This window comes from Natator depressus, chromosome 20 (genome assembly GCF_965152275.1).
Source record: "Natator depressus isolate rNatDep1 chromosome 20, rNatDep2.hap1, whole genome shotgun sequence".
Classification (NCBI taxonomy): Eukaryota; Metazoa; Chordata; order Testudines; family Cheloniidae; genus Natator; species Natator depressus.
The window spans coordinates 3,217,553-3,234,520 of NC_134253.1; the positions used below are offsets into that span (position 1 = coordinate 3,217,553).

The 16,968-nt window shown below is 64.9% G+C and overlaps 1 protein-coding gene across 3 annotated transcripts in view; it reads left to right on the forward strand.

The window, feature by feature from the left end:
- Positions 1–15,925, forward strand: part of LRP1 (LDL receptor related protein 1) — a 177,916-nt gene extending 161,991 nt beyond the window's left edge. For all 3 annotated transcript variants that reach the window (XM_074934762.1, XM_074934763.1, XM_074934764.1), the window contains 22 exons: positions 294–410; positions 2,535–2,641; positions 2,924–3,056; positions 3,457–3,576; positions 4,211–4,333; positions 4,939–5,085; positions 5,992–6,126; positions 7,071–7,190; positions 7,518–7,786; positions 7,867–8,045; positions 8,829–8,935; positions 9,371–9,487; positions 9,833–10,009; positions 10,562–10,702; positions 11,000–11,173; positions 11,638–11,799; positions 12,352–12,526; positions 13,005–13,109; positions 13,503–13,567; positions 13,882–13,972; positions 14,324–14,468; positions 14,696–15,925. In XM_074934762.1, the coding sequence (XP_074790863.1) occupies positions 294–410; positions 2,535–2,641; positions 2,924–3,056; positions 3,457–3,576; positions 4,211–4,333; positions 4,939–5,085; positions 5,992–6,126; positions 7,071–7,190; positions 7,518–7,786; positions 7,867–8,045; positions 8,829–8,935; positions 9,371–9,487; positions 9,833–10,009; positions 10,562–10,702; positions 11,000–11,173; positions 11,638–11,799; positions 12,352–12,526; positions 13,005–13,109; positions 13,503–13,567; positions 13,882–13,972; positions 14,324–14,468; positions 14,696–14,836 (3,050 nt within the window). In that variant the 3' untranslated portion in view covers positions 14,837–15,925. The remainder of the gene's footprint in view (positions 1–293; positions 411–2,534; positions 2,642–2,923; positions 3,057–3,456; positions 3,577–4,210; positions 4,334–4,938; positions 5,086–5,991; positions 6,127–7,070; positions 7,191–7,517; positions 7,787–7,866; positions 8,046–8,828; positions 8,936–9,370; positions 9,488–9,832; positions 10,010–10,561; positions 10,703–10,999; positions 11,174–11,637; positions 11,800–12,351; positions 12,527–13,004; positions 13,110–13,502; positions 13,568–13,881; positions 13,973–14,323; positions 14,469–14,695) is intronic.
- The last annotated feature ends 1,043 nt before the right edge of the window (positions 15,926–16,968 follow it).

Consider the following 16,968-nt stretch of genomic DNA (forward strand, 5'->3'; position numbering starts at 1 on the left):
CTCTTGCAGCTCCTGCTACATACCGGGGACTGGTCTCCGCAGATCAGGGGGTCTGTCACCAGGTGTGGGGGGGCTGATTGGCTCTGATGGGGGTCACGGCTGCCTCTCTTGTCCACCGTAGATCTGCTCATGGCACTTGGGGCGGGGCACCTGCATTCAGCACTCTCTCACCTACCGGGGTGCCTGCCCCCCAGGCGGGCAGACGAAACTGACATTGGTCTTTTTTTCCCATTTCACGGCCCACCCCATTCCTGGCCTCTTCCCTTCTCCCGCCCCCCCGCCTTTCATTGCAGACGAGCGCACCTGCGAGCCATACCAGTTCCGCTGCAAAAACAACCGGTGCGTGCCGGGCCGATGGCAGTGTGACTACGACAATGACTGCGGGGACAACTCGGACGAGGAGAGCTGCAGTACGTGCCACCGTCAGCCCCACGCGGGGGGGGGGACGGGGACGGCCTCCTCCAGCCTGGGGCAGCCTGCGGCAGACGCGCAGCCCCATGCTGAGTGCGGCATGCAGGCGTGGGCTGGTCCTGCTGCTGGAGATCAGACTTCGGGGGGAGGCTGGTTGCTGTGGGTGGAGACAGGAGGACCCCGCTGGGCTGCTCTCGGGTGGGTCAATGAGCAGATGCATATGGGGCTGTTTTCTTGCAAGCTGTGTCAGGGGCCTGCCCTGTAAACAACGTGTCTCCAGGCTTCCCGGCTCCCCCCCCCCGCGCAGTCTGTTGTGTGTCCTGGAGAGAGACAGAGGAAGGTGATCCCAGCACTGGGACGTGCCCGGTCTGTGGACCACGCCAACTGAACTGCTGAGGAAGGGGTGTATTTCCATGAGTGCAGCCTTCCCTTCCCCAGCATGGCTGCTCTTAAATCAGTTCCCCGGTGTCTTGGATCAGGTTAGCTGAAGTGCGACGTCAGAGGATCCGTGCGGCCATTGGCACGAAATCACTTTTGGCTAATCTGCTTGCACGGATGCATCAGTAAGGTGTGATTTTAAACCGATGGAAGGCTATGTCTCCACCAGACACAGGGATGCCTGCCTGAGCCGGGAAGCACGCCTTCCACTCCCGTGTGGACACACCCGCGGCTGACCCGTGGCAGGAGGCCATCTGGACACCCTGATTGCAGTTCAGTGGAAGCCGGTTAGGATCAGCTTGAACTGAAATCAGAGCGTCACCACACGGGTTGGCACCAAGCGAACTAAACTGATTTAACTGATCCACTGCATATGTGCGTAGAGACGAGGCCTCACCCAGTCAGTCAAGGGGGACAGACTGCATAAACCGGTTCTCAGTCCTTGGTCCTTGCCCCTCCAGTCTCCTTCCAGTCTTTAGGATGTTTTTTTTTTCTTTTTTTGTTGCTCTCATGTTGTGTATTTGAGTTTGTGCCATTTCACCTCATCTTAAATTTTTCTCCATTTTCACACTGTCGTTACGGGGCGCTCAGAGGTAGGTTCCTGCCAAAATCTTCTTAATTCCATTTTAAATATTCAGTAAATAAATAAACAAACAGACCTGGCACAGAGGGGATGCGGGGCGGGTGGGAGACCGACCTGGACAATCATTCTGAACATGATCAGCTGAATCTCCCAGAATCTGCTGCCCCCAGGCACAGAGAGAGGAAGGGTTAAATATTACCGCACCGGAACCAACTGGGACCCATGCATGGCTCATATTTAGCTCCAAGTTCTACCCCTGCCCCATATGCTTCTGCAAACTGACCCAGATTAGTCTGCTCTCCACAGCCTCAGCCCCCGTCTGCACCTCCCCTCCCACCCCCTTGATGCCTCCAGAGTGGACATGGCGCATGATCTCCCTTGGGTGGAGCAGGAGATGGGGGTGAAAGTAATCCAGCAGGTTCCTCCAGGCTGGCGCAGGGCCTTGGGGCTGGCAAAGCAATGAGTTGTGGGGGCGGGAGCAGATCCCCTTTCCGAGCGGGGATTGCTGTGACCTTCAGAGCAGCTCCATGACACAGCAAGGGAGTGCCAGGAGACACGTCGGGCCCACCATGACAGCATACCCATTGGCACTCCGTGCGTTCCTGGGCATCACCCTGCCGGGCCTGAGCTCTGCTGCGGGAGCCAGCAGCTCTGAGGTGCAGCCTTAGCTCTAGGAGATGCAGCTCAAATGTGTTCCACCTGCCCCACCGCCACCAGGGGGTGGCAGCCACACGCAGCGAGTGCACGAGAGCCGTAGCCGCTGACGGGTCAGTCTCGGCCTGTCCCCGTCTCCTTCCACACGGGGGACCCCAGGGGCGTGGGGATTAGAGATGGCGCTGCAGCCGGAGGGGGTAGCTAGAGCTGGGACTGTCCCTCCCTCCCTTCCCCCCTCATCACTCTGGGGAAGCTGGGATGGTTTTGGGGCCGGGGCTGGCATTTGAAGTCAATATGAGCCATGCGCCTCTCTGGCCATTTCCCCAGCTCCGCTTCCTCTCCCACTCCCCCGGCGCCGCTGAATGTGTGTCTGTGTCCGTGCCCGCCCACCCGGTGAGCCGCGCCGCTCACCGGGGATATCCCCGTCTTCTCTCCCCTCTGCCTCCAGCGCCCAGGCCCTGCTCAGAGAGCGAGTTCTCCTGCGCCAACGGGCGCTGCATCGCCGGCCGCTGGAAGTGCGACGGGGACCACGACTGCGCCGACGGCTCCGACGAGGTATGGACGGGGAGAGGGGGCGGCTTCCCCCCGCCAGCCAGTCTCAGCTCTGGGGCCCAGGCTGTTGCAGCTGTCAGCAAGGGGGGCGCTGGGTGCCAGCGGGGCTGTGGCCTCCTGCTCATGTGGAACCAGGCTGGCACCTGGGTAGCTCGCGACGCCCCGGGGCTAGGTCCTCCTCTGCCAAGCCCACCCCCCATTTTTGCCCAGGCGGGGTTATCTGCAGGGCTGCGTCCTGTCTCCCGGGGCCCCGCCGCTCACCCGCTGTCTCCTCCCGCCTTGCAGAAGGACTGCACGCTGCGCTGCGAGTTCGACCAGTTCCAGTGCAAGAACGGCCACTGCATCCCCATGCGCTGGCGCTGCGACGCCGACGCCGACTGCATGGACGGCAGCGACGAGGAGAACTGCGGCACCGGGGGTAACCGCAGCGCGGCCGGAGGGCTCGCCCTCCCCCACGTCCTGAGCCACGCACACCACCCCGTGCCTGGCGGCCGGGTTAACTCTGGAGCCTAATGAGGGAGCCAGCCGTTCCGGCATGGAACCATGCACCCCACCTGCACGTGCCGTCGGGCATTTGCGTTGCAGGGCCGTGCCTGCCAATAAATAAAGGGCAAGAACCTGCCCCTGGGTGTCTGCCCCCCAGATCCATGGGCCTGCTGTGGCTATATGGGGGGTGCTGCCCCGGGCCTGGGATCAGTCTCCTGGGCTCCTTTCCGATCAGCCGGCCAAGGAGCTCCAGCAAGCTCCTGCCCCTGTCCTGCCCCCGGGTGCAGCCCACGAGCGCGGGCCCTTACGCGCCCATCTCCCCCTCCCTGCAGTGCGCACCTGCCCCCTGGACGAGTTTCAGTGCAACAACACCCTGTGCAAGCCGCTGGCGTGGAAGTGCGACGGAGAGGACGACTGTGGGGACAACTCGGACGAGAACCCCGAGGAGTGCTGTGAGTGTCCCTTGTCTTGCCCGGCCTCCTGCCCCCTGGCTAACCCGCATCCATGCGTGTGGGGATGCGGGGGGTGTGCTGCTGGAGGGGGCGGGGCTCTGGGAGGCACGAGGGCGAACCTTTTGGAAATGAAGCCGCAGCTGGACGGGGTAGGCGGTGCCCTGAGCTGACCCAGAGAATCCTCGGTCTTGTCTGGTGACATGATACCCCATTGCCAGATTTGGGGGGCAGGAAGGAATTTGATCCCCAGTCTGATTGGCAGGGATCTGGGGGAGCAGAGAGTTGGGAGGTTAGCGTGGGGGGTGGGGGGAGCACTGGGTCAGGGGCTGGAGCCTGGCGGCCTTTTGCCACCCTCTGCCCCATGGGGCATGGATCACCTGCTATCCCACCCAGGCAATTCCCTGCCATCTGAGCCTGGGGGCCTGGAAGAAGGCAGGTGACCCTGGGGGATTTCCAGAGAGTTTTGGGTCAGACCGGTTTGGAGTCAGGTTCTCCAGCCAGGCCGGGCCCTCCAGTGGAGTCCGAGTCCTGGCACCTGGGCCTGTTTGTGGTGGGGACGGGGCTGCGCAGCGTGGGACTGACCCAGGCCGGGGCGTCTCCATTCACCGGCTCCGCCTGTCTGTCACCGGCGCAGTGAGATTCCAGTGCCCGCCCGGCCGACCGTTCCGCTGCAAGAATGACCGCGTGTGCCTGTGGATTGGGCGTCAGTGCGACGGCATTGACAACTGCGGGGACGGCACGGATGAGCGGGACTGCGGTGAGCAGCCCTGAGGTCACGGCCACTAGCCCGTTCTAGAGATGGGCGGAGTCAGGCCCGGGCAGGATCCCCACCTTAGCCATGGCCACAGAGCAAGTCACGTGTAGAGCCAGGAACAGAACCCAGGAGTCCTGGCTCCCAGCCCTCCGCTCTAACCACTAGATCCCTCTCTGCTCCCAGAGCCAGGGATAGAACCCAGGAGTCCTGGCTCCCAGCCCTCTGCTCTAACCACTAGATCCCTGTCTGCTCCCAGAGCCAGGGATACAACCAAGGAGTTCTGGCTCCCAGCCCTCTGCTCTAACCATTAGATCCCTGTCTGCTCCCAGAGCCAGGGATAGAACCCAGGAGTCCTGGCTCTCAGCCCTCTGCTCTAACCACGAGATTCCTGTCTGCTCCCAGAGCCAGGGATTGAACCCAAGAGTCCTGGCTCCCAGGCCCCTGCTGTAATCACTAGCCCCCGCCCCCCCTTCCTGCACTGTTCCCCATTGTATCCTTCCTGAGGCAGGGAATGTGTGTCTGTCTGTGGGGCCGGGGACAGTGGCGCTGAGCCCCCAGGGCTGCTCCCCTGCTCTGGTCTCAAGCCCACTGCCCTGCCGGCCCCACAGAGTCACCCACCGCCAGGCCCAAGAGCTGCAACCACGAGAAGAACGAATTCCTCTGCAAGAACAAGAAATGCACCAGTGCCCTCCTGCGCTGCAACTTCTTCGACGACTGCGGGGACGGCTCGGACGAGGAGCAGTGTTCCCAGGGCGGTGAGTGGGATGTACAGCCAGTCTCGCTCACCACAAGTTGTACTAGTTCACAGGCTGGATTTCCTTTCAGCCAGGGACCCCTCCCCCAGGTCAGAGTCCTTCGGGTGTTCATTGATGTCCTGAGCAGAGAGATGGGAGAAGGAGAGGCGAGTTGAAGATCATTGTCTCTCATTTTTATATCACCCTCCCTCTTTGAGGGTTACCCCCAACTGGGGGGCGGCGGATGTGAGGGTTGAACTTTCTCTGTGAGGAAATGTTAATTTCTTGTTTACACCTTCCTGCTGCTGAAGAACGGTTGCTTAAGCTGGAGATAGCTCTTTAACACCTGTCTGGGGTGCTAGCATGTCTTTGTCTCTGAAAAACTAGTTTGCAGCTGCTTGTCTGAACCTTGGAACAGGTTATAACAATGATACATAGTAGAATCTTATAATTTCACATACAGGAAATAGATAGACATATTGTACCAGGACAATAATGTTCAGCAGATTATGAGTTTTCAAATGATCTCTCACAAGGCATTCTTTGTACAAAATTTATCATAGTCTTGTAAAAGTGGCGACCATAATACTACAGACGGTCACAGAGGGCAGGGCTGGGCTAGCAGGGGGCTGTGGGTCAGGAATGAGGGGCACCAGCAGGGCTGTATTTGGGGAGCCCAGGAGCCTAGCAGGGGCTGCGGGTCGGGATTCTCCCAGCAGCCCTCTCCCTCCAAGGTTTTGCTCTGTCAGGCCTGGGACAGTGTTCCCAGGAGGCCTGAAATCTGCTCTCCTATTGAGGTCCCACGTTCGCCCACAGATGCCACCCGGGGGGGAGGGTGCCGGCTCCGGGGCAGCGCGGCAGTTGGTACAGTCCTTGGCCCCATGGCCGCGCCCTGACGAACTGCTTGGCCCTTTGTCCCCTATGCAGATCCCAAGATGTATGGCTGCCACACCAATGTGACCATGTGCGGGGACGAGGCCAAGTGCGTCCAGTCCCAGACGGCCGTGTACTGCACCTGCCGCAGTGGCTTCCAGAAAGCCCCCGACAAAAACACCTGCCAAGGTACCACGCTACGGGGTGCAGGGCTCTGCCGGGTGGGAGGGGCAGAACAGAGCCCGGCCTGGCCTCTGCCTCCAGGGACCGGGGCTCTGCTGAACTCCCGAGAGGGACCGAGGGCTTGACCATGCTCCCCACGGGTACGGGGCAGGTTCAAGGAATGGGGGGTTGCCTGGTGCATAGCACAGTCCCAGGGCCATGCCCAGCTGTGGCCACCAGTGCCTGCCTTTCCGGGGACAGTCTTCTGAAGGAGACAAGGGCAAGATTTCCCAGAATGCCCAGGGACTCTGGGGAAGAGGGGCCTGGTTTTCAGCTGGCGGGTGCCAGGAGTAGGACCCAGGTGTCCTGAGTCCCAGTCAAGTGCTTCACCCACTAGACCTCAGAAGCATGTCCCGTGAACGCCGCCCAGGTGGGGAGCAGCTGACTGGCACCCTGACCTTGGCCTGGCGGACGGCATGGGCAGTTTGGGCACCACGTTCCCGGAGCTCTCCGCAGACGGCCCATCCCTGGCCCAGCCTTGGCTCCCCAAAGGTCCCGTCACCGCCAGGTAGCTGCCGCTTTCCCTGCGTGGGAGAACTGCCGTGCTGAGCAGCTGGGGGGCATGGCCCAGGTGGCAAAGGCATGATCCCTGGCGCCCCAAGAGTCCTGGCCAACACCAGGAGAGACCGGCAGGGCACTAAGGCTCAGCTTCTGGGCCGGGGCTGGGGTGCTCACGAGAGGGGAGCCGGAATGGGGTCGAACGCAGGCACCCCTGGACCTTTGGCCTCAGCCCACCTTACCCTGGAGCTCGGAGCTGTTTTGTGCCAGCCCGTGGTTCCCAGGAGGGGCTGTATCGCCTGCCCCCGTGCGGCACCCTCTGCTCTCAGGTAGGATGGCCCTTGTGGGCCCCCCTGCCCCGTCACAGCTCCCCCAGTCCCCTCACGGCCTGTCTGCCTCTGATCCCCTCCCAGACATCAACGAGTGCTCGACGTTCGGGACCTGCTCCCAGCTCTGCAACAACACCAAGGGGTCCCACGTCTGCAGCTGCGCCCGGAACTTCATGAAGACCCATCACACGTGCAAGGCGGAAGGTACATGGGGCGCGGGCGGTTTGGAGGCGTATCCAGCTGAGCTGACGTCTCCCTGGGACCCCAGCTCCCCCCTCTCAATCCCTTCCTGCCCCTGCACCCCCAGCATCTGTCCCACACGGCCCTGGCAGGATCCGCCCCATGGTGGGAGGGCACTGGGCTCCCCCCTGGCCCCTCCGCCCGTCCCTGACTGATGGAACGAGCCAGAGCCGCAGCTCAGTCCCACTGCCCAGAGCTGGCCGAGCCCGCCCCCTCCTAGCGGGCACCTCCCCTGTGCCCCCTGAGAGCTGCGTTCCACTGGGCCCCCAGCCGACAGCTCTCCCCCCGCAGGCTCGGAGCAGCAGATCCTCTACATCGCCGATGACAACAAGATCCGCAGCATGTACCCCTTCAACCCCAACTCGGCCTATGAGCCGGCCTTCCAGGGCGACGAGAACGTGCGCATCGACGCCATGGACATCTACGTCAAGGGCAACAAGATCTACTGGACCAACTGGCACACGGGCAAGATCTCCTACCGCGAGCTGCCGTCGTCTGCCGCCTCCACCGCCTCCAACCGCAACCGCCGGCAGCTGGACGGGAGCGTCACCCACCTCAATGTGAGCGGGCGCTCGGGGCTCCGGGGGGCCGGGGCGAGCCGGGCCAGAGCGCTAAGGCCCCGCCTCTCTCTGCCTTCCAGATCTCGGGGCTCAAAATGCCACGGGGCATCGCCGTGGACTGGGTGGCCGGGAACGTCTACTGGACGGACTCCGGGCGCGACGTCATCGAGGTGGCGCAGATGAAGGGCGACAACCGCAAGACGCTGATCTCGGGCATGATCGACGAGCCCCACGCCATCGTGGTCGACCCGCTCCGAGGGTACGAGACGCCCCCGCCCCATCCAGAACCCCCATCCCACCCGCTGCACTGCCCCCCACTGTATCCAGACCCCACCCCGTCCCATGCCCTGCCCCCCATCCAGCCCTCACGCCCCATCCCGTCCCATGCCCTGCCTCCCAGTATCCAGCGCCCGCTCCCCACCCGTCTCACACCCTGCCCCCCCATCCAGCCCCTGCACCCCACCCTGTCCCATGCCATAGTGGTCGACCCACTCTGAGGGTAAGAGACACCCCCACCCCTGTATCCAGCTCCCCTGTCCCGTCCCCTTTCTTTCATTTGGCACCCGCACACCACCCTCACATCCAGCTCCCCCCATCTGCCACCACCCTCCCCCACAACACATGCCCCCCATTGCCGGCTGGAGAGGCCCCCATCTTACCCCAGGGAGTCTGGGCAGCCTCAGGTTGCCCCAGTGGGTGTCTGGATATCCCCCTGGGGCGTGTGGGCGGGGGATCCTTGCTGGGTGTGAGTGCCCAGGCCCCTGGCGTTGTGGGGCGATGGAGTAACTGCCATGGGGAGGCACCAAGGTCCCCCTCCTCGGGGCTGGTGCGGATTAACCCTTTGAGGGCCCGTCGTGCCCCAAGCCGAGTTCCCAGCGTGCCTCCGGCTCCATCCCTCGTCTCTGCAGCATAAAGAGGCCATTGAGGTCAGTGGGGCTGCGGGCCTGGGGCACTGCAGTGTCGGGGGCTGGGCACCAGGGGCCGTGCCGCTCCGCCCCTCCCCCAGGGACCCACTCCACCACGGCCTTTCCTCCCTTCACAGAACCATGTACTGGTCCGACTGGGGCAACCACCCCAAGATCGAGACGGCCGCAATGGACGGGACCATGAGGGAGACGCTGGTGCAGGACAACATCCAGTGGCCGACAGGTGAGCAGGGCCGGGCACGGTGGGCGGGGCTGGGGGTGAGCAGCTCAAAACGGGGCTGTGGGTCCCCCTCCACCCAGCGAGGGTTCAGGCAGATAGCATGCTCCGGAGTGAGGGCACCGGGCCAGGACTCCTGGGTTCTCTTCCCAGGTCTGCCTCTGTCTTGTATGGCTTTGGGTAGGTTGCTTTGTGACTCGATTTCCCTCGTCTGTAACCAACGCCGCTTCGAAGCGCTTGAGTACCTGGAGAGTCTGTTGCAACACCCCACATCTGCCCCATCTGCCTTCTTCCTGGGGGTCCCGCACCTGGGGACTCTGGGAGCCGGGCCCTGCTGCCGTTCAGCCCATCTTAGGGTGTCTGGCCCGTGACTCACCGGCCGTGCGGAGCTGCCCGGCCGGGATGCAGACCGACGGGGTCTCAGCGCGTGTCTCCCCGCAGGCCTGGCTGTCGACTATCACAATGAGCGGCTGTACTGGGCCGACGCCAAGCTCTCTGTCATCGGCAGCATCCGTCTCGACGGCACCGACCCCGTCGTGGCCATCGATAACAAGAAAGGTGAGAGGCTGCCGCAGAGACCCAGGCTGGGCAGGGGCGGTAGGACAGGCAGCCACCATCCACCCCCTCCCAGGGCGCGGGGATCTAGCATCCGGTCTCCAGAGCGCACCGAGACAGAGGGACCGGCGCTGTTCCCTCACTGCCCACAAGGGGTCACCAGTGAGCAGCTGCGGAGGAGCCCCCGCCCCCAGCGCTCCCCCCTCGACTCAGCCAATCGTGCTGCGTCCCGTGTCCTGCCCTGTTCCCGCAGCAGGCCTGATACCGGGGTAGAGGGGCCCTTGGCCAGACACGCAGCAGGTCTCCGGTTACAGCTGACTCTGCACCCATCCCGCCCTGTCCCCCCAGGACTGAGCCACCCCTTCAGCATCGACATCTTTGAGGATTACATCTACGGCGTCACCTACATTAACAACCGCATCTTCAAGATCCACAAATTCGGGCACGGGCCCGTCACCAACCTGACGTCTGGGCTGAACCACGCCACCGACGTGGTGCTCTACCACCAGTACAAGCAGCCGGATGGTGAGTGCCGGGGCCAGCCAGGGACCCCCCAGGGCTGCTCGGCCTCCTCTGCCCTGCCCGGAGCACGGCCTGGGTTACAGCACTGGGCACCCGCTTCTGCCTAGCCGTAAAGGAAAGAGGGGTCACAACCACTGAACAGCCCTCTCCAGCCTGAGCTGGGGTGGCCGGGGCTGGGGGACACGAGGTCAGATGGGCCCATTGGTCTGATCCGGGGCAGCAGGGAAGGGGGCCGGATACCAGGGTAGATGGGCTTGTTATTCGGACCTAGCGTGGCACAAACAAGGGAGGGGGAAGAGGACTCAGAACTAGACCTCTCCAACGCGGGGAGTCACAGCCCTGCCCTAGAGAGAAGGGGCCAGGCAGCCGGCCGGCGCGGGTACAGCCAGGAGCGACAGCAGCATGCCGGGCAGCCGGCAGCCTGGGAAGAGCCCCAGGGGGTGGGCGCCTCCGGAGGGTGATGCTGCAAGCGCTGGGACGGCCGAGGGGTGCCCGGCCAGGTACCCCCCACCCTGCGCTCCCTTCGCCCAGACACCCCTCCCCTCTCTCTCGCAGTGACCAATCCCTGCGACAGGAAGAAATGCGAGTGGCTCTGTCTACTCAGCCCCAGCGGCCCCGTCTGCACCTGCCCCAACGGGAAGCGGCTGGACAACGGCACGTGCGTGGTGATCCCTTCGCCCACCGTCTCGCCCGTCGGTAGGTGGTGCCCCCCGGGGGGGAGGAAGCTGCAGCTAGGCCACGCCCCCTCCAACAGGCCACGCCCCCTCCAACAGGCCGCACAGCCGCAAACCAAGGGATGCTGCCCAAGAGGGGGCGCCGCTGGGTGGTCACCATGTTCCCCTGCCCCCGCTGGCACTGTAAGGGATAACATTGCCCCCTGGCCCAGTCCGGGGCATTGCTGGTCCACCCAGAGCTGTGTGCCCACAGGGCGCGTTACCAGCCCCTCAGCTGGCACTGTGCCCGCCCCGCTCACGCCCCTCCCGCGCTCTCCAGTCCCGACCAGCGACACCTGCGACCTGGTCTGCCTGAACGGGGGGAGCTGCTTCCTGAATGCCCGCAAGCAGGCCAAGTGCCGGTGCCAGCCGCGCTACAACGGCGAGAAGTGCCAGCTGGACCAGTGCTGGGATTACTGCCAGAACGGGGGCACCTGCGCCGCCTCCCCCTCAGGTACGGGGCGCTGCCAGCCAGGGCCGGGAGAGCGGCGCCAGGGGAGATGGGCCCGTGGGGCTGGGGGAGGGGGCACCGGGGTAGGTGGGGCCCGTGGGGCTGGGGGAGGGGGCACCGGGGTAGGTGGGGCCCGTGGGGCTGGGGGAGGGACACCACGGTAGCTGCCCTGGCTTTGGTCCGACAGGGCTGAGATCGGGGCTGGAGGGGCCAGGTGGTGTGGCTGGGAGCTGCGGGTGCCCAGGGATACGGGGCCGGCTGGGCCGCGCCCCGGAGCCCCCGGCACCAGCGTGGGAGGCAGGACCGGGGCAGGGCCGGTTTGGTGACCGAGCGTCAGCTGGGCAGATCCGGCTGCCCTCGGTGCCCAGAGCTGAGCGGAGGGTCCGAAGCCCCGAGGCTCTGGTGTCAGCGTCCTCACGAGCGAATCCCGCGGCCCCGCCCCGCTGACGCCTTGGCCCCCTTCCCAGGGATGGCGACGTGCCGCTGCCCCACCGGCTTCACCGGGCCCCGGTGCAACCAGCAGGTGTGTGCCGAATATTGTCTGAACAACGGCAGCTGCAGCGTCAACCAGGGCAACCAGCCCAACTGCCGCTGCCCGGCCGGCTTCCTCGGCGACCACTGCCAGTACCGTGAGTGGGGCGAGCCGGACGCCCGGCTCCTCTCCCCAGCCGGGAGCGGGTGGGGCGGAGTGGTCAGAGCAGGGTGGGTGGGAGGTGCTGGGAATCAGGACTCCGGGGTTCTCTCCCCGGAGCTGGCAGGGGATTAGGGTCTAGCTGGAGGGAAGTGGGGGGAGTCTAGTGGTCAGAGGAGCCAGGGTTGGGAGCCAGGCCACCTGGGTTCTCTCCCCAGCTGGGAGGAGAGTGGGGCCGAGTGGTCAGAGAGGAGGGGAGGGGGTTGGGAGCCAGGACTCCTGGGTTCTCTCTCCAGAGCTGGAGGAGAGTGGGGTCTAGTGGTCGGTCAGAGAGGGGAGTGGTGGGGTTGGGAGCCAGGACTCCTGGGTTCTCTCCCCAGAGCTGGAGGAGAGTCGGGTCTAGTGGTCGGTCAGAGAGGGGGGTGGGGTTGGGAGACAGAACTCCTGGGTTCTCTCCCCAGCTGGGAGGGGAGTGGGACCAAGAGGTCAGGGCATGGGCCCTGCTGCTCCCTCCACTCCCCCCTCCCACCGCCTGCCCTCTCCCCCACAGGCCAGTGCTTCGACTACTGCGAGAACGAGGGCGTGTGCCAGCTGGCGGCCGGCGGGGCCAAGCAGTGCCGCTGTCGGCCGCAGTACGAGGGCGCCCGCTGCCAGGTCAGCAAGTGCTCCCGCTGCCAGGAGGGGACGTGCAGCATCAACAAGCAGACCGGCGAGGTCACCTGCACGTAAGTGTCCGCTCACAGGGGAAGGGTGCCAGCCGCGCCCGGCGTCTGGGAGCAGCTGAGCCTGCCTGGGAGGAGGAACTGTGATGGGGGCAGGGCTAGGAGAACAGGGGCACCGAGCTGCTCTGCCCAGAACAGCGCCCTGGTGATCGGGGGCATGGAGGAGAGCTGGCTCTGCGCCCGGCCGGCCCCGCCTGGAGAGCCCTCGCACCCAGCTCCCTGGCTGCAGGCGTGGTAGGGGGAGCAGGGTCAGTGGGGTGGGCAGCTGGAGGGTTTGGGATGTGTGCGCTGACCATGCCCCATCTCTGCCCTACATCTGGGGGGCAGGGGCAGTGGGGGGGGGGTCATGAGGAGGGATCGGGGTACATGTGCTGACCCTGCCCCATCTCTGCCCTACAGCTGGGGGGGGCCAGGGGCAGTGTGGGGGCACGAGGAGGGATCGGGGTGCGTGCGCTGACCCTGCCCCGTCTCTGCCCTACAGCTGCCCGGATGGCAAGGTGGCACGGAGCTGCCTGACCTGCGACAACTACTGCCTGAATGGGGGCACCTGCGCCATGAACAGCAGGACACAGATGCCGGAATGCCAGTAAGCACCGCCTGGCCCTGTGGCATGGGGGTGACGGGGCTGTGGGGCGGCTCTGCCGGCCGGGCACTCCCATGGCAAAGCCCCCGTGCAGGGCCCAGCTCAGCCCCCTTGTCCTGCCAGGAGCTGCCTGAGCGGGAGCTGCCGGGATGTGTCCCCTGCTCCGAATCTCAGCAGAGCCCCCCAACAACAGGGGGGGGTATCCCCCCCCAAAATGGAGGAGGCACGAGTAGCAGGGGCGCCCGCTCTGCAAGCCACCAGTCCAGACACTCTCCGTGCTCCCCCACCCGCTCCCTCCCTGATCCACGTGCCCCTTCCCTGTGTTCCTGCTCCATGTGCCCCCCATCCCTGCGCCCCGCTCCCCCTAATCCTGCGCTTGGCCTCCCGCCCTGCCAGGTGCACGACGGATCTGACGGGGCTGCGGTGCGAGGAGTTTGTGGTCAGCGAGCAGCAGAGCGGCCGTATGTATATGGTGGGGGGGGGCATTTCCCTGCCCCCTGAGGGTCCCTGGGGGAGGGCGGGTGTCTGCACCCACAGAGCCAGCTCATCCCACTGCTCCCCCATAGAAATATCTGAGTCCTCTTTCAGCTGGCATGGGGCTGAGCCCCCCCCCCGGGCACCTCGGCGCCAGGCCCAGATCGCCCCAGACAGTGGGGAGCCCACCATGCCCCAGATCGTCCCAGACAGTGGGGAGCCCACAACATGAGCCAGGCCTGGGGGGGGTCAGGGGCTTCCCAGCTGGGCCCTGATGCGCCGCCTGTCCCTGCCGCCCCAGGAACGGCCTCCATCGTCATCCCCATCATTTTGCTGCTGCTCATCGTGCTGCTGGCCCTGGCCGTCTTCTGGTACAAGCGGCGGGTTAAAGGGTGAGTCGTGGGAGGGGCGGGATCTTACTGGGCCGGGGGTGGGGCCTGGTACTGGGCTGGGGGAGGTGTTACTGGGACGGGGCGTTTTTGGGGGACCTGGCTCTGGGACGGGGGAGGAGTTATCGGGACAGGGGGTGGGTTGGGGGGACCTGGCCCTGGGCCCCGGGGCTGAGATCCTAGTCATAGGGTCACTTGGCTATGGGGCCCTGCCCCTGTGATATGGATGGCTCACTCCCTGCAGCATGGGGCTCCCCAAGCACTTTGCCCCACACACTGCCCCCCGCTCTGACAGGCACCTGCCTCTGCCCCCCATGCCCAGCGCTGACCCTGTGCTTGCCCCCTGCTCCCCAGCGCCAAGGGCTTCCAGCACCAGCGGATGACGAACGGCGCCATGAACGTGGAGATCGGGAACCCCACCTACAAGATGTACGAGGGGGAGCCGGAGGACGACGTGGGGGAGCTGCTGGACGCCGACTTCACCCTGGACCCAGACAAGGTGAGGGTGGGGGTGGGAGCCGGCCCCACGGGGACCCCGCAGCAGGGGTGCCACTGGCCCGAGATGGCAGGGGCTGCGGAGGGGGAGGTTCTCAACTCTGGGGTGGGGAAGGGGGACGGGGCAGGGACTGCAGAGGAGATGGGGTGGACAGTGGGAGGCTCCCCCCCATGGGGACCTTCTGTCCCCCCTTCTCCTTGCCTTTCCTCACCCCTCGCTCTCTCCCCCAGCCCACCAACTTTACCAACCCCGTCTACGCCACCCTCTACATGGGAGCCCACAACAGCCGGAACTCGCTGGCCAGCACGGACGAGAAGCGGGAGCTGCTGTCGCGGGGCGCGGACGACGACCTGGCTGACCCGCTGGCATAGGGGGCAGGGACGGGGGGGTTGGGCAACCCCCTAGCACAGGGGGCAGAGACGGGGGGAGGGGGCTGCGGTGCCGCCGGTTTGGAAAAGCCAATAAAGAGACGGGGTGGGGGGGACAGACACTGTATAAATGTACAAATGAAGGATTATTACTTTTATATGTGAGCAGTATTATTACCTGTCTATTCCCCGGGCCGGGCCAGGCTCCCCCTGCGGGACGAGCCGGCATCTCGGAGCGGGCACAGCGAGGGGTGAAGCCAGGGGGGTGTCGGAGCAGGAACAGCGAGGGGTTAAAGTGGAGGGGAATACCCGGCTTGGCTCCATAGGACTGGGTCCAAGGCTGTTGCGGGGATCCCCCCTTGGCTGGGGGGGCTGCGGGGCAACATTAACCCTGCAATCACACACGCGCGCACCCCCCCCCCGGAGCTGCCGGCTCCTCGGTTGGGTTCCGGTGGGTTCCCCCCCCCGGGGCGCCATGTCCAGCCCCCCCGAAGCGACGAACAAATCACAGTCTGGGGCTGACACCGTGACTCGATCCCCCCCTACATGCAGCCTCCCCCCCCAGCAGCTGCAGGGGGAGGAGCCAGATGGCGCATGGGAGAAAGTGATGAGAGTTCCTCCCCCTTGTCCTCAGCCCTGCCCCTCCCATCCCCATTCGCCATTGCAATCCTGTCCCACCAATCTATTCCCTCGCTCCAACCTCACCAATCACCTTGCTTCCCGCCCCTGCTCCCATCCCACCAATCACCTTCCTTCCCTCATCCCGCTCCCATCCCACCAATCACCTTCCTTCCCTTGTCCCGCTCCCATCCCATCAATCACCTGCCCCAGAGCACTCTCTGGGTGGGATCCCCTTTTCCTCCCCGGCCCCGGCACTGATTCCCGGGGGGGGGGGGCCGCGGCTGGAGCTGGGGCCCCTGCAGGGGGCTCCTTCCCTTTGCGCCTGGCGCCATGTTTAGTGCATGCTCCCGCGGCCAAAGGGGGGGCCGGGCACCGCGCCGGGCACCGGGCTCGCCTAGGGCTGCCGCCGGCCTGCCCCACGGGGCCAGCTTCATCTCCCCTCGTTTCTCCCACCGGCATTTTTTTTAAAACCGAATCGAATGGCCTAGCTTTTCTAGTAGGGGCGGGATAGCGCCTGCGGGGGGCGGGGCCCCTCCGGCCTTTGGCGGGGGGGCGCCTTTTCATAACTTTTGCTGGATTACTTTACAACTAAACACAGAGATTGTTATAAATAAAATTTTTAAAAACTGCGGCCCGGCTCCTGCTGCTTGGAGGGGGCTGGGGGGCTACTGCGCCAGCGGCTCACCTGGGATTGGGGCGACGTTGCCCCAGCTGCTGCAGGCACAGGGTGACGGCCCCCATCCCAGCACACTGGAGCCGGGTGATGCCGACCTAGGGCACGAGACAGCCCCCAGCCCGTCAGATCAGAGCCCGGTCGTGCCAGGCACTGGGCTGACCCAGGGCAAGAGGCAGCCCCTGACCTGTCAGACTGGTGCCCACAGCAGGGACACGGCGTGTTGGCATGGGCCTGTCCCTTCCATCCATCCCTCAGGGCTGTTCTGGGGCGGGGGCTGGGTTGGAGGAACAGGGCTTGCCCTGCCTTCCCCAGGGGGCAATTGGGCATATGGAGGGGGGAGCAGAAAGCATTGAGGGGGAGGTAGGCGAGCAGGGGTCCTAGCTCGGTGCAAATCTGCTGCTACTTGGTACTGCCACAAGGGGGCAGCAGCCCCCCATTGTCTCCCCCTTTCCCCATGGCTCCATCCGGCTCCCCGCAGAGCCCCAGCCGGGCTCCTGAGCCAGACGGGTTAGCACTGAGGAGCCGGGTAAGTGTCAACCCCCTTGCCCTGTTGCTGGAATATCACCTTAACTCTGCCCCACAGCACCACACCCAGGCCAGCTGTTTGCTCCCCAAACAGGTGACCCCCACACCTGGGGGCACATCCCGGCCCCACCTCCCTTCCCTTCCCTCGGTCAATCAGACTTGCCCTGCTGAACACACACAAACCACACCCCCCCACCCCTGCTGTTCGTCTGCTGACGCCTGGACCCAGCTGAGAGGACGCTCAGGCAGGGCTCTGTGGGTCTGACACACCCCCGGGCGCACCAGGCTGCTGAGTGTGTGCGCGTATGCACCG